This window comes from Erythrolamprus reginae, chromosome 4 (genome assembly GCF_031021105.1).
Source record: "Erythrolamprus reginae isolate rEryReg1 chromosome 4, rEryReg1.hap1, whole genome shotgun sequence".
Taxonomy (NCBI): domain Eukaryota; kingdom Metazoa; phylum Chordata; class Lepidosauria; order Squamata; family Dipsadidae; genus Erythrolamprus; species Erythrolamprus reginae.
In genome coordinates, this window is record NC_091953.1 from 52,963,868 (window position 1) to 52,990,074 (window position 26,207).

The 26,207-nt window shown below is 34.9% G+C and overlaps 1 protein-coding gene across 3 annotated transcripts in view; it reads left to right on the forward strand.

Moving 5' to 3' along the window:
• Nucleotides 1-26,207, forward strand: part of USP25 (ubiquitin specific peptidase 25) — a 76,560-nt gene that overhangs the window by 36,248 nt on the left and 14,105 nt on the right. For all 3 annotated transcript variants that reach the window (XM_070750272.1, XM_070750270.1, XM_070750271.1), the window contains exons 8-18: nt 614-690; nt 1,326-1,399; nt 1,834-1,982; nt 9,810-9,937; nt 18,536-18,631; nt 19,011-19,172; nt 19,742-19,947; nt 20,199-20,269; nt 21,041-21,269; nt 21,946-22,140; nt 22,437-22,564. In XM_070750272.1, coding sequence (XP_070606373.1) covers nt 614-690; nt 1,326-1,399; nt 1,834-1,982; nt 9,810-9,937; nt 18,536-18,631; nt 19,011-19,172; nt 19,742-19,947; nt 20,199-20,269; nt 21,041-21,269; nt 21,946-22,140; nt 22,437-22,564 — 1,515 coding nt within the window. The remainder of the gene's footprint in view (nt 1-613; nt 691-1,325; nt 1,400-1,833; nt 1,983-9,809; nt 9,938-18,535; nt 18,632-19,010; nt 19,173-19,741; nt 19,948-20,198; nt 20,270-21,040; nt 21,270-21,945; nt 22,141-22,436; nt 22,565-26,207) is intronic.

Sequence of the window (26,207 nt, forward strand, 5' to 3'; positions counted from 1 at the left end):
CTCAACTATTCATTCAGGGCACAGTTACATTTTCTGTTTTGCAAATTCTATTTTCTCCCCCTCTTCCTCTCCTGTATTTTTTCGTTTTAAAAGCTATCTCACATGAGGTAGAGAATATCTTGTTGCCTTGTTTCTGATTGTTGGTCTTATCCACTGGGTTTGTTTGTCAGCCTGATTTTCTTTCTTCTAGTAATCTGCTTCATCTTTTAGCTCCTGTTGGTTTAGTAAAATATAGTCTGCTTTAATGAGTTGGCCACTTAGTGCTCAATTCATTGTAATTTTTCTTCAAGAACTATGCTTGGTACAAATATATGCTGAGCTATTTTGGTAAAGAAAAATTGCATAACAGTAGCCATTCGAAATTATGGTTCTTACTTCGTCACCACAAATGAAATACTTTTATTTATACTTCATCAATCCAATTTCAGGTTAGAAAATATATTAGGAACATCCCAGGGAACTTCAATGTCAAATTCCTGTTATTGCTTCATTGAAAAAATTCTGTCAATTCTATTTGTTTATTAGAGTACTTTTTGCATTTCCAAGTCTTGCATGTGATTTTTCCTATATTCATCTCTTTATTCCTCTTTATATGTTTATTATTTCTCAACAGCAAGATGTGAGTGAATTCACACATAAATTGCTGGATTGGCTGGAAGATGCCTTTCAAATCCAGGCTGAAGAGGAACAGTAAGTAACTCTTGTAATAATAAAGATTAATTTATAATTGAGTGTATGAGTCGTTCACTCAGAAATCTTGTGTAGTCCAACTCTTGTAATCCTATTATGATCGTGAAATGCAATGCAACGCAACACAATATTTTTGAATAAGGGTAGCTTAGGTGAAAAACGTTATATCTGCAATTCGTATAAGATAAACTGGTAGAAGAGTGAAGTAGGCAGACCTAAATTCATATTTATCTGGATTGCTCTCCTCTTCTGGTGTATTGTGCCTACAGTATGAAAATATTCATCATGCAGCTATTTCCAGATAAGTTTAGGAGTGCTTTGCTTCACTTTATTAAATTTATTATAAATATTTTCGGTATGTAGGAAAATAATTTGTTCCTCTGGAATTGAAATATTTTAAAGAAATTAATATTTGAATATATTTGAAAATCACGTCACGGATTCTGGTTGAAAATTGGTATACCAATTTGATGATGATGATAAAATTAACCTCTATTATAATTGACTACTATAAGTTATGAATATAATATACTGGAAGGAGTTCCATTGAATGCAAATACAGTATATGTAACCATTTGATTAAAATATATGGAATAATTTGCACTTAATTTTAACAAAAGTAATTGTGTTTTTAGGAATGGAGAAAAGCCAAAGAACCCAATGGTAGAACTGTTTTACGGCCGATTTTTAGCAGCTGGGTTTCTTGAAGGTATTACTCTTGAGTATATTTGTAGTTCAATTATCCTACTAATATTTTGATACAAAATATAGTACCAAATACTACTTTAATGATAAAGCCTAAAATAGCCTTAACATGGCTTTTAAAAAGAACTCCTCCATCCTCTATCCCACTAAAGAAAACGTCCCACTTAACTTTTTTTATATACTGTGAGGAAACATTTTTCCAGCTTGTACTTTTCTTATCATGGTTCTGAGATTTTATTTTATTTTTTTTGGAAGGGAGGATAGAACTTAGTATTTAATTACAACTTTCACATATCATATACAGTTGTTCACTTGTAGCAGATGTTTTAAATCATATTTGATAGATCAGTTAGATGATGTTTAAATAGCTTTATAAAAAGGTGGTAGCATTGACTATATGTTTCCTTTTGAAATCTTATACCTCCCTCTTCTGATAAGGGAAGAAATTTGAAAATACAGAGATGTTTGGCCAGTATCCACTTCAAGTTAATGGCTTCAAAGATCTTCATGAGTGCCTAGAAGCTGCCATGGTTGAGGGAGAAATCGAATCTTTACACTCAGAAAATTCTGGAAAATCTGGTCAGGAGGTAAGTGATATTATACATTTGGCAATGCTGATAACCCTTTCCATGATGCAAACCTACTTTAAAATATAGATAACACAAAATATTTTGGCAAATCATTTATTTACCCCAACAAAGTAGCACTTCATGTACTTTATGTTTATTTGGATCTCAACCAATTCTGAAATTTCTGTTTTAAGAATGTAAGTCTATGTCTGAAATGTGGAAGCAGGATTTTTTATCTACTTTATCCTCAGTTGTTCCAGTAACCCAATAGGGGATCGGAGAATCAAAATTTCAGACACACACACACACACAAATAAAAACAATATTTGAACCACAAGCATACTATTGACATCAGAGAAATCCTGAAATCATGATATAAAACTAACCATACAATTTATAATATACTATCAAAATAATAAATCAGATGAAACAGTTGTATAACAATTGTATAATTTTAATGATTAAATTCAAATAAATGATGAACTAATCAAAATATAATCAGTAGCAGATTAATTTATATGATACCAAATTTAAAGTACTAAACATTTTATTTTTTGCATCCCAACGTGAACATATGTAGGGAAATGCAACTGGGCCAGTCACTCAGTTTATTCCTAAGGGCAAGTCCTGATATCTAATCTGATGTCTTTAACCACTAAATCCAACTTGCACTTACATACACGTACTTAAAAGTTACAAATATTTAAGCATAAAGGAATATATATATTCCTTCCACTCTATCTCTCTCATATATATACATATATGTATGTATCACACATTTTTGCTGAATTTTTAAAATTAAGGGAGACTAGGATAGCGCTATTTTGGCCTTGTTATTGCCTCATCAGCTAGCCATACCCTTACTGGGATTTAATCCTGGGGCTTCTGCCTTATAAGGCAGAGAATTAACCTCTAGGCCACAGGATCTGATCCCTTCAGCTTTGTACCAGGGAGGGGTTATATATGTTTTTTTCTGTTGGATCACCCTGGTATATTGAAGGAACGTCACAGCTCCTTTTAGCCTCTAGGCCCAACCCAGGGCCATTTCAAGGCAGTTAATTTATTCATAGCCAACAAACTATGTTCTGTATGTATCACATGTTTTTGCTGAATTTTTAAAATTAAGGGAGACTAGGATAGCAACCTGTTTCTTGTCATTCCTAATTTTATTGGTAGTTTTATTGTTTGGATTCCCATTATCTCTTCATTGCATCACTTTTCTTCTAATTAAAACTGGTATTTGAGGATTCTTAAGCCAATTCTTTTCTGTTCTTAATGGGATTTGCTTAATGGAGATTACTGCCTCTTCTTTATCGGTAACCAAATAAGTTAATCTACTCAAAATATTCTATTCTTGGTTCTCAAAACAACTTCATTTTTACATTCTTAGAGAGTTTAAAACTATTTTTAAGAGTGATTAGTTTTATTATGGCATATATTAAAATTTTAAAAAATCAAAAAGAAGCAGAAATAATTCATATTATTTACATATTTTACTTCCACATTAGAAGTAGAAATAATACATTCATAAAGCAAGATATATTAGTGTAAATTTACATGTTAAAAATTCATTTATGTATCAGTGTTCTGTTAATATAAATCTTGTTTATCCACATTCAATTGCTGAACTAACATAGCTGTATATATATATTGTCTCAAAGTAGTTATATAACAATTTAAAGTAGTTTCTCAGAGTGTATAATATCTTTGTGATCTATTATACCATACCATAAACACTGGTTGTATATAAGTCACAGCTGACTTGAGGAAAAAAGCCTAGTGAAAACTTTATATAATAATTGTTGTGGTTAGCTCTGGCCCAGCTCCTGCCCCAAGGAATGTGGAGGTGGATGTGGGGGAGACATCCACATGCCACAGGCCTCTTTTGCTCCCAGTAGAATCTGCCGACGAAGTCTCCTCTGACCAAGGAAGCATGAGTGACAGGGAAGAGGGGAGTTTGGCAGACAGCCCAAGAGGAGATCAGTCATCTGTATCATCCCTGGATTCTGAACAAGAATTAATGACACATCCACGCATGCGTAGAGTGATGCATAGGAGACAACAACTGAAGGATTATTACAAGAGAAAATGAGGCCACCTGTGGTTGGGTGGGGCTGCTATAATTAGTGCTACAGATAAAAGTGCAGCCTGGTGTTTTAGCCTCATGGCAGTTTATCTGATTCATTTTTTCATCAAGATCGTGGTTTTTGCGGTTCAGGATTGTGTGTGTCGACTCTCTGGACTTTAGAATTGGACTCAATTTCCCAGTTATTGGATGAGCAGTTGGACTGCATTTAACCTGTGCCTTGTGTGTACCAGAAAATCCCTTTGACATTTAAAAAGGGAGCTTTTCTGTTTTTCTGTTTATAAAAACCTTTGGGTTTTCCTTTTATCTTGTGGTGTGTGGACTAATTACCCTGTAATTACGGACGGTTGAGACACGCCAGAACAACAAATAATGTTCTATTCAGTCCGCAGCTCTTTAGAAAGTTTTCCATATCACTTAGCAATATTTAGTTCAAGCCATGGCTTCAAGCTATCTTATCTAGTTCAGTGTTGGCCTTGTTCAGGTTCATTAAACCTAATTCCTTTTACACAGCATATTTAAAGCTTAAGTGTGGTATGGCTTCATTTGACCTATATCTGAATACACCCTCTCATTGTTCCACATTTGTTCTTCCCAACAGCCAAAAAAGAGAGACTTGTATTTGTTAGGGTTTCTAAAATATTTTTTGTAACTTATTTAATGAAAAACGAGATTTTTTGCTTAAAATGGTTATGCATAGTGTTTCTTTGAACAATCATGAAGTGAGCAAAATAATATTTTCAAGAATAAAATTTAACATATGAACTGTAAAATTCAGTTGAAAAACAAACTGAAACTTTTAAGGAGAAAAATTGCAAGAAGATCTCCCATGATCCGCTTTTCAGGTCACCTCACAGATTTTCAATTGGATTCATGTCTGGGCTCTGGCTGGGCCATTCCAAAACTTTAATCTTCTACTTCTGGGGAAGCCATTCTTTTGTTGATTTGGAGATTTGTTTTGGGTTGTTGTCATGTTGAAAGAGGAAATTCCTTTTCATCTTCAACATTTTAGCAAAGGCCTGAAAGTTTTATGTCAAAATAATATTTGCAACTGTTCAATTTTCTCTACCTTGACTAAAACTCTAGTTTCAGCTTGAAGAACAGAAGCCCCAAAACAGAATGCTGCTATCACCACTGTGGATATGGTGTACTTTTGGTGATGTGTGCAGTGTTGCTTTTGCAGTAAACATACTTTTTGGAGTTAATGATCATAAAGTTCAACCTTGATCTCATCCAGACCGTAATAGATTTTGCACATACTTTTGTCAGATGTGATGTAGGTTTTGCAAAATTTGGCCGGGCTTGGATGGTTTTCTTTGTAAGAAAAGGCTTCCATCTTGCCATCCTACCCCATATGAAAAATATGGGAGATTGTTGTTATATGTGCAACAATCAGAAATTGCTACAGCTCCTTTAATATTGCCGTAGGCCTCTTAACAGCCTCCTCGTCTAGCATTCCTATTTCTTTCATGAATTTTGGAGGGACATCTTGTTCTTGATAATGTCACTGTTGTACCATATTTTTTTCTACATGTTGGTAACTGTCTTCAGTGTATTCTATGGTATATCCAATGCCAGGGAAATTTTATGTATTCTTCTCCTGATATCCTTTCAACAATGAGATTCCTTGGATGTTTTATAAGCTCTTTGCAGATCTTTTTGCTGTAAAGACAACTCAGTAAATGTCAGAAAAATTCTCCTAGAAGCACCTGAATTTTAAATAAACTTGATCACAGTCACTTAGAAACATCAATTTGAATATGCAAGAAATCAGGAAATTAATATAGATTTAATACATGCTAATAATTTCTACAAGAATCTGAACCACTAATAGTCAAAGCAACCTGACTTTATGTAAGTCAACAGAATTCAAGGTGGCTGAACTTTGATTTCTTGTGGAGGGTGAAGGAACTTGAGTGTGATGATGTGTTTAGAATCTCCCTTGAGCTCAGCTTAGTCATCTCCCCTTCAGTTGATTAACTCTGAAAACAGCCACTTTCCTATTTGAAAGAGAGTGTGCATATTTAAGCAACCACATTATTATAAGGTTTTTTTAGTGTTATTTCCCCCAAAAAAGATTATGATTTGTTTTTCAATTGAATTATATACCTTGTATGTTACATTAAAGGTGATTATTTATCGTAGTCTTATTTTTTTACATTTTAAAATCTAGCATTTTAACAGCTTTCACTATATTAAAGAAGCAAGGAAATCTTCAATACATTAATGCAGTGGTCCCCAAACTACGGCCCGTGGGCCGCATGCGGCCCGCTGAGGCCATTTATCCGGCCCGCCGGTGATTGACAGGAGCACAGGGAAAAGAGGGCAAGAAAGAAAGAAAAGGGAAAGAGAGGGAGGGAAAGAAAAGTGGAGAGGAATGAAGGAGGGAAAGAAGGAAGAGGAAGGAAGGAAAGAAGGAAGGAAAGAAGGAGAAATGGAGGGACAGAGGAAGGAAGGACTTTTTTCTCTTAACATACATTCAAACAATACAGTGTGCCATCTAATTTTCCATGAATAAAATGCGGTATTTTGTTAGTAACTAATATCAATCATCAAAAAAGTTGCAAAAGATTTTTTTCTAATTTTGCCATCCAGTTACATTCATTTTCTAAATTAAATTCCCTCCTTAATGTTCCTTCAAAAAGTACACCACCAATTATTTTTCTAACTTATTAACCATTGTGCCAAAGTGCTTCCTTCTTTCTTTATACATTTTTGTATAAGCCAAGAAAACCTCTTATAGCTAATCAGATGTTAACAACAGAAAATTAAAAACAAAACATAAACATATATGAATTTCAGACTTCTTCCCCCCCTCTAAATGGTACATTCCCATTTTGTTTTTTACTTTAAGATAAGGTATGTGCAGTGTGCATAGGGATTTGCTCATAGGGTTTTTTTTATAGTCCGGCCCTCCAACAGTCCGACGGACAGTGAACTGGCCCCCTGTGTAAAAAGTTTGGGGACCCCTGCATTAATGTATTAGAATTTCAATATATTAATGGGATTAGATTTATTTATTTATTTGGTTGGTTGGTGTGTTTTTTTTAATGCCGCCCTTCTCCTTAGACTCAGGGTGGCTTACAACATGTTAGCAATAGCACTTTTTAACAGAGCCAGCATATTGCCCCACAATCCAGGTCCTCATTTTACCAACCTTGGAAGGATGGAAGGCTGAGTCAACCTTGAGCCGGTGATGAGATTTGAACCGCTGACCTGCAGATCTACAGTCAGCTTTAGTGGCCTGCAGTGCTGCACTCTACCTGCTGCACCACTTGGGCTCAAAATTTGACAAAATCTTGTTTAGAATAAATTTCAATGTCCTTCAAATTGTTGACCTATATATTTACAGTGATGCTTAAAATTTTGTGAACCCGTTTGAATTTTTAATCCTGATATTTATTCAACTAAAGCATTGTTCATTCATTTATTGAGAAATATATATACACATGTATATCTTTGTATGAACATTAGGATCATTAGGATCATTTTTCTAAGTATGATTTTACACATTTGTTTAATTGCTCCTCTTTGTCTAATTTTAGGAATTATATGGAAAACAGATGTTTATTAAAAATTATATTCAACAATTACCACATGGTAGTCTAGTTAAAAAGAAATTAGGTGCCACATTTTATTTTTAGTTATGTAGAACAAGAATAGTAAAAAACAAAAGGACACCAAATTTGAGAGATGACAATAATATGTATAGATACTGATATTCTAGGAATTCTAGGAATGTCTCCAATGTTAGAATGTTTTCTTGTTCTTCATTGTTTATGTAGATAAGTTTCTTAGAGTGGTATCTTCAGGACAGGGTTGTTACTAGAACCAGAATAAAAAATCCAGGTTGTTCAAGTATGGTTGTGTATGGTTGGTTTTAAAAGTTGATCAAATATTTTTGTTTGGTAGATGATGGATTCATACTTTATATGTGATATATTTGTAATATATGAAACATGTTAGAAACTTAAACCATAGATTTTTGCCTTAACAAATTGGCAGTCATACCTTGAAGAAAAATTTCATGTCTGCACAGATATGGAAACGCCTCCTATCTGAAATATCCCAGACCAATGTTTTGGATCTTTCAACTAGAATGAATAGAAATGTTCATTTTTAAATGACAGATTAAGTTTACTTTAGGGGCTATTTTATAACTTATCTACTTAAAGGAAATATGTGCATAAATTTATTAACGTTACTTTTTGAGTAGGAATTAGTTTCTGAAATGTATCTAAAAATTTCTCCACAACTATTGGGCTTTCTTTGTAGTTAACATTGTTCCCATTTCTTTTGTCCTGGTCTTCTCTAAGGTTCTAGGACAACACCTTTACTAAAGAGTTTCTCAGTGCAATTACTCCATCCAAAATTCAGCCTAGTGAGTTGGAATAAAGAGAACAGATCTGTTCATTATCTAGAAAAGCAGACACTGCAAAATTGAAATTTGTATGCATCTGACACATTTTGATATAATGTTCCAAGGTCAGTAAATTAGATTAAATATATGTCTAAAAAAAGGAAAAAAAGTATAGAGTGCTGTTTCCAATTTTAACGTGTTATTGTAGCACTTTAATCAATTTTTAACTTTGAACATGTCAGATTGCATAGTATCAATTCATAGAACCATCAATAGGGAATGAATAAACAAACATATCTGTTGCTCATGACATAAAAATAGATGCAGAAATACCAATTATTACCTTGGACAAAATACAGTTTTTTTTAATAAAACCAAATTGAAAAGAATATTAATGTAGGTACGGATACCACACTATGTTTGTATAGTCTCTGTGATAATATTTAACATGAAAGTTTAGCATATGGAAACCTAAAAACAGGTTTTAATTTCAGAAAATTGTGGAAGTTAAATAATGTATGCTAACATTTCAATCTTTAATATAATTGTAGTTTCAACATACTTTATATAAATGTCCTGAATAATATTGTTCAAACATATATTTAATTGACTGCCATTTTTTAAAGTTCTGGACCTTATTAACAGTAGAAGCATTATTTGAAAGCATATAAATCATTTCCCCCACTTTTAAAAAAATCTGCCAGTACCATGGATAGCTTGAATATATTGTTTGAGGGTGACGGATCTTGAGGATAAAGATATCTTGAGGATAAAGATATTGATAAAATTGAACGGGTCCAAAGACGGGCTACAAAATGGTGGAAGGTCTTAAGCATAAAACTTATCAGAAAAGACTTATCAGAAAAGACTTAATGAACTCAATCTGTATAGTCTGGAGGACAGAAGGGAAAGGCGGGACATGATAAAAACATTTAAATATGTTAAAGGGTTAAATAAGGTTCAGTGTTTTTAATAGGAAAGTGAACACAAGAACAAGGGGGCACAATCTGAGGTTAGTTGGGGGGACGATTGGAAGCAGAAAATATTACTTTACTGAAAGAGTAGTAGATGCTTGGAACAAACTTCCAGCACATGTGGTTGGTAAATCCACAGTAACTGAATTTAAACATGCCTGGAATAAACATATATCCATCTTAAGATAAAATACCGGAAATAGTATAAGGCCATGCTAGATGGACCATGAAGGGTTTTTTTGCCTTCAATCGTCTTATGTTTCTATGACAGTTATAGTCCAGCACATCTAAGGGTACCAATTTGAGTAAGATTCGATTGTATCAATCTATGATGCAAAATGTAGAAATATATATTAAGTTGACAGTTACTTTTTTTAAAAAAATGATCTGATTAATATACATTTTTTTCTTCTGTTTTTTGCCAGCACTGGTTTACTGAACTACCTCCGGTCTTGACCTTTGAGCTTTCAAGATTTGAATTCAATCAAGCTTTGGGAAGGCCAGAAAAGATACACAACAAATTAGAATTCCCTCCAGTTTTATACCTGGACAGGTACAGCTCATTATAGAACTTGATAGGGTAATATAATTTGGGATGTTTAATTCAGGGAATAATAATCTAATAATCTTTTAGTTTCTACAATTTAATATAGCATTGTGACAAAATATATTTTCCATTTCATCCCCATTCTTATGACAAAAATTAGATTGAACATCTGGCATCTCTTTTCCATGTAGGTATCTAAACTATATTGGATGATCCTAACCATAATTTTATTAGCATGTGAAATTAAGCATATTATACAATAATTTGCATATTTTATTCAGTCTTCTTTTTTGGTATTGGAATGTAAATTGACCTCTTCTAAATAGAGAATTATCTGTGAATTCACATCCTTTAGCATATCTATTTACGGTTGGAATTTCTTCTGAGTTCAGATATCTTTATTTATGATATTTGAAATGCATTCCTTGTTTTTCCTTGCATATTTCTCTCTTCAGTATCTATATTGATATTGCTGTAATGTTACTTCTTGTCTTTTCTAACAGTTTTCCTAAATACTTTCTTTCTGAGATTTCTGCTGTTCTGATATTCAGCTTGTTTTCTTCTCTTTCTTCATTTTTGACATTGTTGTTTCACATTCATTCTTAATTACTTAAGTTCATCCCATAATTCTTCTGCTTCTTTATCAGTGAGGTTCTGGACTTTGAAGTGATCCTGATGTTTTCTTTTACAATGATGGGTATTTGTGGAAATAGTCTGGCTTTCTTTTTCTTTAGCTTAGCTTAAAACTTGAGCAATTTGTTCCTTGTTCTGTAGCCAGCACTTGTCTTTGACAGCATCAATGTCTTTGATGCTATAGCTCAGCGTTTCCCAACCAATGTGCCGCGGCACACTAGTGTGCCGCGAGACACGGTCAGGTGTGCCGCGAAGCTCCTAGGGAAGCTCCAGCTGGGCGGGGCACTGCTGTTGCCGGTACCTCTGACCTGGAGCTCCCACTCGCAACTGTCCCCTGGCTACAGCCCGATGCCGCTGTTGCCGGCGCTCTCCTGCTGGGCCCCAAAGAAGGAAGGCGGGAAAAAGGAGAGCTTCAGAGAAAGGGAGAGAGAGAGAAAGCAAGAGAGAGAGAGAGAGAGACAAAGAGAGACAGAGACAGAGAGAAAGAAAGATAGCAAGAGAGAAAGAAAGAGAAGATAGCAAGAGAGGCAGAGAGAGAGAAAGAGAGAGATAGCAAGAGACAGTGAAAGAGAGAGAGCAAGAGAGAGAGAGAAAAGCAAGAGAGAGATAGCAAGAGAGACAGAAAGAGAGAGAGAGCAAGGGAGAAAGACATAGAGGGAGGGAAGGAGGGAGAGAGAAAGAGAGCAAAAAAGAGAGGAAGAAAGAAAGGGATGGAGAGAGAAAGAAGGCAAGAAAGGAAGAGAAAGAGGGAGGGAGAAATAGAGCAAAAGGGAGGAAGATTTTTTTTTGTCCAAACATTTCTTTAGCCGCCCCCCCCCCCCCACCGTTCAGTGTTCCCCAGGATTTTGAAAATATGAATAATGTGCCGCGGCTGAAAAAAGGTTGGGAAACACTGCTATAGCTGATGCTTTGATGCTACAACTGATCTCTTCAGTTGGATGTTTTAAGATAGCATTAACTGAAAAAATTATTGAGGTGGCATTGAATTGATAACTTCTTCTCCTGTTTCATTTCATTTCAGTTTCATACGTCATTCATTTATGGTTTTAAGAAGAGTCTAGACAGTCATTATCTAAATTGGTGTAGGTTCTTCTGTTTGAGCAGGGAGCTGGACTAGAACACCCCAAGGTCCCTTTCATCTTATTCCTATTTTATTCCATTCTTTTCCCCTTTTAATATTTCCAATTTTGGCATTTCATTCTTCAGTCACAAGCAACACATATTTCTTGCATTGTCTCCTGATGTCAAAGTGAACTTGGTCATAACGCTTCTCTGCTACATCTGCATCTGTAATTGGAGTATAAACTGGAATGATCATTACATTAAAGAGTTGTCCACAGAATCTTGCTATACACTTCCTAACTATAAAAGTAACACATTCCTTCATTGTATTTTTAAGTCCCTAGTAATAAATACCATGAAATAGTCTTTCATTCTGAAAAATTGAAACTTCTGATCAATCAATTTCCTTTCACTATTGCCTAAAATACCAGTTTATAGTTGTTTCATTCACCTTTCTACTGCATTTTCCCATTTTCATTCTTCCTACATTTCTGCTTTGCAGTTTTCAGTTTTCTTTTCCTACCTGGCGACCTTCTGAAAGCTTTAAATTTATCCATCTAAGCATGACTAACTCTTCCTCAGTAGCACGTTGATTGCTATCTGACTTAAGGAGCCCTATTATCCAATATTGTATTATTAATAATTCTATACATAAATATATTGGACATGACCCTGGAAATAAAAGCTTTGAATCGGGATAAAGGTGAAACAGTACATAAACATGAATTTTTCTATTAGTTTGCCATCTCTTTGCCATACCTTTAAAAAGCTGTTATAAAGCAGTTGCCTTATGATTTAAGATATATTTCAATTTTGAACATGTAAGGGCCATCTGTTGATGTATGTATCTATAAAAATTAAAATAATAATTGACCAGGACTTCCAGTTGTGACGTTGCGCCCATAAGTATATAATGGGGAACTTAATGGGGAACCTCCTCTTTTGCTCATCTCTTACATGATACTAAAAAGTTCCTTCTACCACTTTCATTTTTAAAATCCTTTCTCTTTCTCTGTTTTTTCCTCACTCTTACAATTTGATAAATCTATCTTATGAAATAAAATTTATATAGATAAACAGTAAATAGTAAATATATAAATTGTTGATTAAGCATTGGTGAGATTAATTAATTGTATACTTATTCATTGATTAATTGATTTACATATTATACCGGGTGATACAATAAATTGAATGAAATACTGATATTTTGATACTTAGATAGATTGATTTATAACTACAACTGTAGTTGTAGTTATTTACCCTGAGTAGATTTACCTGAGTAGATTTACCCTGAGTGTGAGACTTTTATTAATTGTATATTTACATATATTTATTTATTACAACGTAGGTATGTTTTAGTAATTGACTTTAAATTTCTGGATTGATTGATATACTTTGATGTATACTCTGATATTTTGATACTTTGATTGATACCTATATACATTTCCATTTGATTTCACTTGATATCTATTTATTGCATGCAAACTCTTTTTTTCTAACCTATCAATTCTTAAATTTAATTTAATTTAATTTATTAGATTTGTATGCCACCCCTCTCCAAAGGCTTGGGGCGGCTCACAACAACAATAAATACAGTAAACAATAATACAAATCCAATTAATAAAAGTAGAATTAAAACCCGTTAATATTAAAAACAATCAATGCGACACAGTCATACCATTCTTAAGTGCTATAGTCAGAAGAGAGGTGAGAGTTAATCCCCCCATGCCTGGCGGCATAGGTGAGTCTTTAACATCTTGCAGAAGAGGGGAAGGGGGGGCAATTCAAATCTCCGGGGGGAGTTAATTCCAGAGGGCCGGGGGCACCACAGGGAAGGCTCTTCCCCAGACGACATTGTTTAGTCGATGGGACCCAGAGAAGGCCAACTCTGTGGGACCTAATCGGCCGCTGGGATACTTCACCCATCACTAAAACCTACTACTAAGTGAATTATACAATCCTAAATCCCTTACTTAAAGGGTGTATGAGTAAATTAGATTCCATTTGGAACATATTTAAAATACCCTCTTCAAACCAAACTACATTAACAAAGACCTGGAAGAAGACCATTCCACAACCATCAACACCCTCCACGCAGCGTTCAACGGAAATGACCTCTAACGAAAAAACATCTTCGCAACCCGCTCAACCATCATCAACCATCACATTAACTTCATTATTTGATATGATGACCAGAATGCAGGAGTCGATTGACCGTAATTATGAAGCCTTGATGGGAAATATAAAGCCTTGACAGGAGTGATGAAAGAAGACATAAAAAAAATAGAAGATCACATAGGCCATTTGGACGAGCGGATAGAAAAGTTAGACGAACGAATGGAAGACGTCCATGGAATCCTCACACATAATGATAAAAAAATAAAGAAGATTGAGGAGATAAATGAAAGGATGGAAACACGTCAACAATTCACGGAAGGGAGGACTGAATAAAAACTTGGAAGAAATAATTTGGAACTAGAAAAATCAGCGTTCTTTTTACAATTTCAGAATGTAACAGAATCTGATGAACAAGACCTACCACAAACAATAGCGGAAATACTTGCAAACATAACTGGCAAATCACCTCAAGAAATGATCCAACAAACTGATGAAATATACTGAATCTCTACAAGCTATGCAAGATGTCATAGACTCTCGAGAGAAGTCCATATTTGATTCATTAGAAGGACAATTAGAGATGAGGTATACAACATGTCGAAGGAAAATATGTAGGAGTCTTCGGAGAGGGGCGGCATACAAATCTAAGTAATAAATAAATAATAAATAAATAAAATGTAGCATCCTATAAAGGCAGGGAGATCACTGTGCTTCGCCAAATCCCCAGACGAGTAAGAGACAAACAAAAACCGTACCAAACGTTAGCCAACAAACTAAACAAGAACAGAATTCCTTTTAGGTGGCTGACTCCTGAGGACATGCTGGTGACACTCATCAATAATTACCAGATGATGCAAAAGACTTTTACGATCAAGTACTCAAGCCTGATATACAAAAGAAGACGATAGCATAGACAATACCAGTACAGAAGAACTCAGTTCAGAAGATATTTCTTTGACAAAGAACCTGAATTTAAACAAACTCTTGATGACTATTGAAGACATGGCCCAATTACAAGAGCAAAAACCAAGGTGAGGAAGGAGAAGACAAGATAACTCACATACTAATTCTCGACAAAATGGGATTAAAATATTTTTGACTAACATAAATGGACTAAATTCAAATAACAAGAGGAAGAAAATCTTTTACAAATTAGCCAACCACAACTATGACATAATATGTTTGCAAGAGACTCATATTTGTAAAAACGACATTACTATATTATATTCTACCAATCTTGGAGAACACTTTATTTCATCAACACCAATTTTTAAAAAAGGAATAGCCATATATGCTAAACCGAAATTCACTCTGAAACTTATTTATGCCGAAATGGCCAAACACTAATTGTTCAGATAACTATAGGACAGAAAAAAACTACAATAATAGGAATATATGCTCCCTCCATAAAACAATCCACATTCTTTGCGAATTTACATGAAAAAATATTAGAACTGAACCTATCAACTTTCATCATAATGGGTGATTTTAATTCTATAGCAGACAAAACAAAAGATTACAAAGTCAGTACTAAACACAATCCAAGAAAACAACTTCCAAACACCTTTGACCAATTAGCACATGAATTCGCCTTAAAAGATATATGGAGACTACACTATCCTGATTTCCTTTCCACACAAATCTTGGTCACGTATAGATATGGCTTGGTCCAACTCACAAATTATAAATGAAATAACAGATATCCAAATACTAACCAGCTCTTGGGCAGATCATAACCCTCTATTGTTAATACTTAGAGACCCAAATAACAAAAAATTACAAAGATGGTCTATGAACCAGACAACTATTAATGAAGAACAATTTAAGAATATTATACAATGTGACCGACCTACCTTTTTTCAAATTAACTGTAATGGTAGTACATCCATACAAACTGTCTGGGATATTGTGAAAGCTTATATCCGAGGAATTTATATATCTTACATGGTTAAAATTAGAAAACAAAAACAAGAGAAATTATATAAACTAAATACTATGTTACAAAACGCAGAAAAAAATTCTTCAAAAGTAAACCCAAAAATACTGCGACCCTAGCTGAAATAAATTCCATCAAACATGAAATAAATTTAATAACCCAACAACAACTCTCCCATAAATTGAAAATGGCAAAACAATCATATTTGGAATCTGCAAATAAGCCTGGTCGATGGTTGGCCTTCAAATTAGCACACCAAAAATCTGATAAAAACATTGAGACTCTATACGACAATTTTGGACTCTTAAAATCAAATACTAAAGACAAGAAACAGATAATCCAACTGATACTGAAATAGTAAGTGAGGAACTGATCTTGAAATACCTAAACCAAAATGAAACATCACCAATAACTGAGGAAGACAGACATACTTTAAATAATACAATTACCATAACAGAATTAAAAAACGCAATTGCAAAACAAAAAAATAATAAAATCCCAGGTCCGGACAGAATTCCCGCTGAATTTTATAAATACCACCATAATACTATTGGAACCCATAATGCTAGATATTTACAATGAAGCTCTTCCCCAAAGAAAATAAAGATAGAAATTACCTCAAAAATTAAAGACCTATTTCACTACTCAACACTGGCTATAAAATTTTCACCTCAATAATTGCAGAACATCTTTTAAAAAATCTTAAATACCATAATTCATCCGGACCAAAATGGATTCCTACCCTCAAGAAATGTTGGCACCAATACAAGATTAATACTTAACACCCTTGAATATTACGACAAAAACAGCGATAAACCGGTAGCCTTAAATTTATAGACTTATGGAAAGCCTTGACAATCTGCACTGGCAATATTTTACAAGTCAAATCGCTCACTCGAAGTTTGGAGACAACTTTGTCAATCTAATCAAAGTGATCTATTCCCAACAATCTGACAAAATACTTTTCAACAATGACATCACTGAGAAAATAAGAATAACAAAGGTGTAAAAACCACCCTGGAACATACTACAATCTATGGTGGACTTGTTTACATGCAAAAAGAAATTGGCAAGAAATCAAAAACCTTTTGGATCAAGTCATATCGAAGAATATAATACCCAAAACAGAACTATTCCTCTTAAGTATCTTTAGACAAAAAATCCCACAAGAAGATAGATATCTTATTATACAAATATTAACCTCAGCCAGAATTACATACGCCCAGCTGTGGAAACAAGAAAAAACCCAACTATATTAAATATCATCATAAAAATTATGGAATGTGCTGAGATGTTCAAAATTACAATGGCAATCCAAAACAAAAAGGAATCATATTTCTACAAGGTATGGGAGAAATGGTATCAATGGCTAACAAAAAAAAGTTAACATTTTTCTCAAAAAATAAGAAACCTTGCTCGCCTACCATGCTCCAATTGAAAACAAACACTAACAACAGAATATGACCAAATACTGACCACAAACGACCTGAATGTAAACATAGCCTCTTGCAACATAACTCTTCAAACTACTTTGAAATACTAAAACATCTACATTATAGAAATATTAAAACTTACTACCACAATTCTACATCGATTTACTACTTTGTACCAGTGTTTCCCAACCATGGCAATTTGAAGTTCAAATATCTTCAAGTTGCCAAGGTTGGGAAACACGGCTTTATACCATATACGCTCACCACTCCTTTAGACCATAAAAGTCGTACACTTCAAAAATGTCTGCCATGTCGCAGAAATCCCTCTCCCCCCTCCTCGTTCTACCTTATACTTTCTTTTTTTTTTCTTTCTTTTCTCTCCTCTCATCATTTAATTCACTTTATAATTTGTATACTTACCTTTTACTCCCTTATCTTACGAACTTAATTGGTTCCGGGAGGAGGTTCGTAAGGTAAAAAGTTCATAAGACGAAACAATGTTTCCCATAGGAATCAATGGAAAACCGATTAATGCGTGCAAGCCCAAAATTTACCCCTTTTTCAAGCCAAAGCGCCTGTTTTTGCTGTAGGGGAATCCCAGGATCGCAAAAACGGGCGCTCCGCTGGCAACGGAAGTCCCTAGGTGGGGTTTCCCAGCGAGGGAAGCCTCAACAAAATCGCACCATCGCAAAAACAGGGAAGTCCTCAAAACCCCACCTCTGGACTTCTGTGTTTTTGCGATGGTGCGATTTCGCTGAAGCTTCCCTTGCTGGGAAACCCCACCTCCGGACTTCCGTTGCCAGCAGAGCACCCGTTTTTGTGATCCTGGGATTCCCCTCCTGGGATTTCCCTACACCATCACAAAAACGCAGAAGTCAGGAGGTGGGCTTTCCCATGCATGGAAGCCTCAGGGGAATCCCAGGATCGCAAAAATGGGTGCTCCGCTGGCAACGGAAGTCCGGAGGCGGGGCATCCCAGTGGCGGTGGGTTCGTAAGGCGAAAAAAGTTCGTAAGAAGAGGCAAAAAAAATCCGAACCCTGGGTTCGTATCTCGAAAAGTTCGTATGACAAGGGGTTCATATGACAAGGTACCACTGTATATATAACTGCTGTTATAATATACTGGTGTACATCACATTATGTATAATTTAAGATTTTCCCTTATTGTGTATCCTTCCCATTTCCCCCTTCCTCCCATTTTCCTTCCCCCTTTTTAAACTATTTATACTCAATAAACCTTTTTTAAAAAATGACCAATTGAAAATATATTGTATTTGGAAAACGAAGAACAGACATGAATTTCTTCACCTATTTCAATTACGTAGAAAATTCCAGAATTAAACAATGTCACTAATAGTAAGCAGAAGTGCCCACATTGCTAAACTATGCTGCAGATGACTCGTAATTATTTTTGTTCTAATAGGTATATGCATAAAAACAGAGAAATTACACGAATAAAACGAGATGAAATCAAGAGACTGAAAGAATACCTCACAGTATTGCAACAGCGATTAGAAAGGTAACATAGAACCTTCTCCAGTAGAAGATAATAATAGAATTTAGTTTACTGACTTTTAAAAAATTATATTTCATATATTTAGGTAGCTTTCACTGCCAGAAGTTATTTATGTATATTGTCTCTCATAAGTTTAGGCTAATTTTAATTGATACTTCTTGGCATTAAAATAATCCAAGAGGTATTGATTAAATAATCTTTTAATCTACTAAATGGCAGCTGCTTATCTTAAAGATTTTACTTGACTGAAAGGCATCTATCTTGTTTGTGTTCTTTTGTAGACCTGTACTGTCCATTCTTAGAAATCACAGTTATGTATCCTGTTTATAAAACAACAGTGTTTAGAAGACTTTTAATGACAATATTTTATATGTTTTGGCAGGTATTTAAGCTACGGTTCTGGTCCTAAACGATTCCCATTGGTAGATGTTCTACAGTATGCGTTGGAGTTTGCATCAAGTAAGCCAGTATGCACATCTCCTATTGAGGATCTTAATACTAGTGCCATTCCTAGTGGTCCTCTGTCAACACATGCAATACCAAGGTAAATCTGCCTCTGATGTGTTGAATATTTCTTGTTAAATTTCCTGAATGAGTTAATTAGGTACTAAATATTTAAGTAATATAAACATTTTCTTACCTGTTTGTAAAAGTGATTTTGAAAACTTTTTGTGGTATTTGCAGCCTTATGCAGTTGGTAACATCAATGGATTCGAATTACATGATACTTTAAAAAGTGTCTTATATTACATTACAAAACATTTAATAAAACTGTTCCACAATTTTAGATAATAAAGATATAGTTGAGTTTCTTAACATGTAAAAATTAATAACTTTTATAGTTGGGATCAAAAGGATTTCAAAAGCTGGAATAGTAAACTTTGTGAAAAATGAAGGAGGGTGAGGAATCCCAGGAACATATTATTATTTTAATAAAAATAGTAGCAACTGTTCTTCATGTTTTGGGTCTTCTGGAAATATAAATATGAACCATTGACACAAATATTAAATATATTTTTTGTGGTTTACTTATATCTTTCCATATAATATAGTCTAAAATAATTTCAATAATATTAATATTTGGAAAATACATTGCTTTCTTAAAAAATAAAGTACAGCGGAACAACAGGGGCCTTCTACAGAAACACAGAGTGCAGCACCTGCACAGCGATCAGTTATACACAAACCATTTACACAGTCACGGATTCCGCCAGACCTACCCATGCATCCAGCACCACGGCACATAACTGAAGAGGAGCTATCAGTACTAGAGGGCTGTTTACACCGTTGGAGAAAAGAGGTGGAAAATGATACTAGAGGTACAAATTTGGAATTTGCCTTAATATGTATTTGAATAAACAGTAAATTCATATAGTGTCTTCCAGAGTTCACTGAATAAATGGGATGAAGTGGATGGATGGATGGTTAAAGATATGCGATAAAATAATGTTTCGTGCCAATTGATATTGAACAAGCCAAAGTTACAATACAATCAATTTATAGAAATTCAATTCTAGATAATTCACAGTAATTATTTTAGAATATGACATTTCTTCTTCTGTTACTTTAGATTTGCAAGAAAGCATAGCTAGAATACAGAGAACAATTGAGTTAATGTACTCTGACAAATCAATGTTGCAAGTAAGTAGTCTTTATATATAACATAACATTTATTAGTGGTATTTTTTGTACATGATAAGAGTCTAAATACATATACATTTGCATTACAAACCAATGCCTTACAAACCAATTACAAACAGTGTAAAAGGCCTGTTTTTGGAGATTAAGATATGAATCTTAAGCAGAACCAAGACCTTATCATGTACTTTTCAATTCCATTTTTCATGAGTTTCTGTTTGTGTAGCAATCATGTAATTTATTTTAGTTCATTCATAACTTGAATTTGAACTTGTGTGGATATAAAACAGTTATAAGCCGATATATAAAGAAAGTAGTAAATCTAGTTACCAACCAATGTATAGAATGTACATTTATTCTCCAAGAATCATATTGCTTATAGGCAGTCTACTAAATTCTTACACAGTTTCAAACTGGGACATAAACAAACTGGATATTAATACCCTGTTTAAACATGACATTGATCAATACTTGTGAAATCCTTCAGGTATTGACGGATGAAATAAAATGCATGGGGCATTTTTTATCAGATATAGTTAATACCTCATTCATGTGTTTTATATTGCCTGTTTCAGCCATTCATAATCTGTATATGCAATGCTCTGTATGGCAGGAGCGTAACAAAATTTACCTAGAAAGTCTGCAGTGGAAACATCACTGTTATTGCCAGACTGTAATTGCACAGCTTTGCATGAGCAGGAAAACAAAAGCATTCTTGTATTTTTATTATGACAGAGTTGCTGATCCATCATATCTTGATTTTATTTGATTTAGGTTCCTTATCGGTTACATGCGGTGTTAGTTCATGAAGGCCAGGCTAATGCAGGACATTATTGGGCATATATTTTTGACAGTTATCAACAGAGGTGGATGAAGTACAATGATATTTCTGTGACAAAATCTACTTGGGAAGAGCTTGAGCGTGACTCGTTTGGTGGTTATAGGAATGCAAGTGCTTATTGTTTAATGTATATCAATGATAAAGAACCACTTTTTATACAAGGTAATATATAATATGTTGCTCCCTGTATGTGAATAATTTAATATATTATAGTATTCGTATTACTAAACAAATCAAAATTTAATACTTAATATTGCTTGAGACCTAAAGAGGCAAGGGAACTATAGTTTAATCTGAACATGCCTGTCTAAATTTTTGTTGTGATTCAGTTTGGGTACTACTGAATTGTAAATAAAGGCCTCTGTAAAAGAGTTTTCATTAAAAACAACTCTGTAAAGCAGGTATGTAGATGTATGATACATTGTGAGCTATAGGGGAAGGCAGGAGAAAAGTGCCCTGTTTGTTGTATTTTCTTCAATCCCTTTCCATATAGTTCTCTAAAGTAGGCTTAGCTACATACACTTTAGAAACTACACCAGCTGATTTTTGGCCTAAAATTCTTGCAGAAAAATTGTTAATGCAAAGGTTTTCAAAGCATTGATGATGATGAATAAGAAGAGTATTGGAACCTTCTCACAAAAGGTGACTAACCCACCTGCAAACCATTGTATAGATGGAACAAAATAAAAAATAATATTAAATAATAATCAAGTTTCTTTTTAAAAAGACTAAATAAAGCTTTAGTCTCCCATTAACTTACAAAGTCTGAACTGTCAGCTATAGATGAATTCATAAAGATTTGATTTTCTAAATGAGGTTATACCTTTATCTCTTACAGAAGAATTTAACAAGGACACAGGGCATATGATTTTTGGATTGGATACATTACCTCCTGATTTAAGAGATTTTGTTAAAGAAGACAATAAACGTTTTGAAAAAGAGTTAGAAGAATGGGATGCACAGGTTTCTTTGAAAGCGCAACAAGAAAAAATATCCTCTATGTCCAGGGTGCCTATGTCATCTACTGGCCAAGGTTAGTAAGGAGAGCAATGTTATAATGCTTTTTTCTTCTATCAATATTATAATTTAAAATATCACTCTACAGTAGACAAACATAACCTGCTGTGCCATGAATGCCCAAGAACAAGAGTGTTCCATGTATACTTCATATACTGCCTTATATCTACCTCTGCCAAATAGTAGCTAATACTTCAATTACAATGTGCCAGCATATTTCTTTTTTCTGTTAGCTAAATCAAGTCCCAAATAGATACTATGATAATATATTTATAATAGACTTTTCCTTTTTGTTCCCCAAAAATCATGAAGAACCAGAGTATTTGGAACAACCCTCAACAGCTGATTTCTCAAAACAGTTGAAAGAAGACTCTATACGAGCAATCACAAAAGCATTTACTGAACAAGAAGATAAGAATCCCGAAACTGTAATGCACATGGTAAGATCCTTAATATGCATTTTTCTGCATATGCATAAAATAAACGCATTGCATTAAAACAATTCCACTAGCTCTGTTTTAGTACACTGTATGTAGCAGAGTTTCTATTTGTTTTTCAGCCTGCTCAGAGAGTTTTTTACTGGTTAATTAAGTCACAAGCAATCTTTGGATTTACTTACTTCTTGATTTCTTTTATCATGTACCAGGGAAAAACTGTTTTCTTCACAAAATTTTCTTGATGAGATTAGTTGCTAGTATCTTAGTAACAAGTAAAATAACTGTTCACTGACAGTGAAAATTGGCTTGAATTATGCATTTAACAAATGTTTTAAATCTCTTGACCTTGCACATAGGCAAAAGAATTGGGGAACGTATGAGATTAATGTTTATTATGAAGTCTTATTATGTTGCATTACTTGGATATGAGTTTTAAGTAATTTCTACTGTTCAGGATCACAGGAAAACAACTTAGACAAGTGATGGTTTTATTTTAAGTTGCAACAAAAATATATTTCTGTCTCTTATTTCAAAGTGATTATTTCTGAACTAATTTTCAAATGAAAAGATCAGACAAGTAGATATGGTTTAGAAATAACCATATATAGAAATAATAAAATCATATCCTTGGATGTTACATTCAGAAACAATTTTACAGTTGGTCAGCTGACAGAAAAGAATATTGTCATCATTAACTCAGAGTTAATGTTTGAGTTCAGAGTCAGTAACTGATTAGAAGAGGCTGCTGTGCCAAGGTTAGAGAAGAAGGATTGCACAAAAGCACATATGTCACTGACTCAGTTTCTTCACAAGAACAATGAGCCACATTAATTTTTTTCCAAAAGCACTGACTATAGGTATTGAATTGGCACAAAGAGAAAGGTTTTTTGATACAGCATATTAGTAGACCATACAAGTGCCTTGCATAATTGAAAAGAAATATTATTTTCCCATAAGATGGAAAAATGCTATATCAAATCACCTCTGTAATTGGCTATTTTTCTGAAGTAGCCAAAATACCACAAAAAATGGAATTTGAGCATAACGTGCTTTTGGAACACATAAGCCATCCAAAAGACTAAATGAACTGGCATGACCTTGCTACAGATGCTGAGGCACTTGAAATTAAACTCTTATATGTCTAACTGTAGAAACAGAAAAAAATTTACATTCTTGAATTGCTATTCTTACTAATATCAATGTATAGGTGTAAATATCTAAACGACAAAGTACCAAATTTATATTTAAAACGATTTCACATTATTTCATTTTAAAACTAATTTGTGCTTCAAAGGAAGAAGTATTGGAGGAAGTTGTACTGAAGTGAAAGGTATTCAGGAACTACAGATAAGGACAGATAAAAATTAATAAGAAAATATGGGTAACATTCTTTAACCAGATTCAGTATCTTAACAAAAGCTTATATGTAGTTTTAAATAAGAAACTATTAACTACTGTAATTAAGTATAAATGAAAATCAGCATGGAGTTTTATTTGACTATCTTTAATTTGTTTTTATTCTTACTGTTGATACTAAGTATGTTCATAATGTCTGGAAATAGAACTGTTTGTAAAATGAAGTAATAAATAGAATACAAATGAACAGGAACATAACAGAATGACGGAGTTGGAAGGGACCTTGAAGATCTTCCTACATTAAAAAATATTCATATTCATATGGATTTCAATAAGCAGGCCTGTTTGTTGTTACTAATGATATAGCATCATTTATTTAGGGTTACATATTATTGATGACTGAACAACAACAATTAATGTTCCTATTTCATAAAGTTAAGAAAGAGGGAGATAAAGCTATGTTGCTCGTAGTCTGAATATGAAGTATATGTTACTACATACATACAATATATTAATGATAAGTGGGCATATTTGTGTTTATACGCATATTCATTTTCCATCATGGGAGGAGCCAGCATTCAGAATGAGTTGTCCTTGTCCACTCAGAAGGAGGACTGAGTCTGTTACTTTTTTTAGGACAGCACCAGTGGCTACTTGGTTCCCCTTCAGCCCGCCTTTTTCCAGCTGTCAGTTGCAGTGACCATTTTGTATCAGCTTACGATGGTCATTTTCTCCAGTTACTCATAGGCTCCACAAGACCAATCATCATGTCCTGGAAGAGGATCAACTTTGTACCTCCAGTCAGTGTGTGGAGGTATCATCGCGCACTGCACACAGCTCTGAGGCCACGGAGAGGGTGGAGCGCCACAAGGACAAAGTCCTGAAGAGACTCTGTAGCAAGGCTATGGATCATGATTCTCAGGATAAGGGCTCCTCTTCAAGGGCCCTGGACTCTGACCAAGTGGCTTCTTGTCCGTTGGGAGACCAATTGTTCGTGGATAATCGGGCATTGTACAGGGGCCTTTTATTCTTCCGGCCTCTGAGATTCCCCTTGACTCCAGGATGCAAGCCTTCCACCAAGGCCTATGTGAATCTGCAAGGTGGTACTTGCTTGTGGACACTGATCCATGAGGCACTGAGCTGGGACTGTGAGCAGAGAGGCACCTTCTCTTTCAGTCGACCAAATCTCCAGGATTTCCAATACCCAAATGGACTGACTCAACCGGACAGAAGTGGACCATGCAGAGTGGCATTTGCATCCATCCCTTTTCCACAACACCACAAGCCACTTTGATCTCCCACAGATTGCAACCCTGGAGAATGCCCACCTCAAGAGATTTTTCTCTTGGTTGGGAGCAGAGGGGGTGAGCACACTCCATGGACAGTGGCTGTCGAGTCTTCTATATGCATTCCCTCTTGCTGATCCTACCTCATGTCATCCAGAAGAAGTTGGAGCAGCAGGCAGAGATGATCCTGTTGGTGCCTCATTGGCCAAGAAAGGCATGATTCACAGACTTGAATCCCCTATGGTACCAACTGACTGCCTGGCGGTTGAGTGGCGTGCTGTGAGGTGACAGGATTATGACCCCATTCTCACCATCCACGCATCTTGCCAGCCTTCCACTGAAAGGATCTATGCTGCAATGTGGAAATCCTTCTGTTCCTGATGTGCAATGGAAGGATGTTTGCCTTTATAGATATGTCTTCTGAAGGTCCTGAAATTCCTTCAGCGGAACTGGCCATGGGACTCTCCCTGAACACACTTTGCCGACAGGTGGCAGCCCTGTCTTCGGTTCTTTTCTATGACCAGGTTCTGGCTGAATTTGCTTCTGTTCGCCAGTTTTTACGAAGGGCTTCCAAACTTTGCCCTCCAGTTATCCACTGGTAGCTGACCTGGGATTTTCCCAGGGTATTACAGCTCCTGATGGGCTTCCTTATGAACCGCTGTGGTTGGCTACTCTCAGGTATCTCTCCTACAAGGTTACCTTCCTGGTGGTGATCACATTGGCTCGCATGATCTCCGAGCTCTTGGTGCTTGCCATTTGAAAGGACTTGTGTGTTTTCCATTTGGACAGGGTTGTTCTCCGGTTTGGCCCTTCATTCATTCCCAAAGTCAATTCCACATTTCACAGGGCTGAGGAGACTCCCCAGTTTCTGTCCAAACCCAGTTTATCATTAGGATACGGTACATGCTGGGCATCCAACAGACATTATGCATTTACATTGATCGAACATGCCGGTTCCGTAAGACTGAGACAGTTCTGGTGGCATTATTGCTGCAATCCTTGAA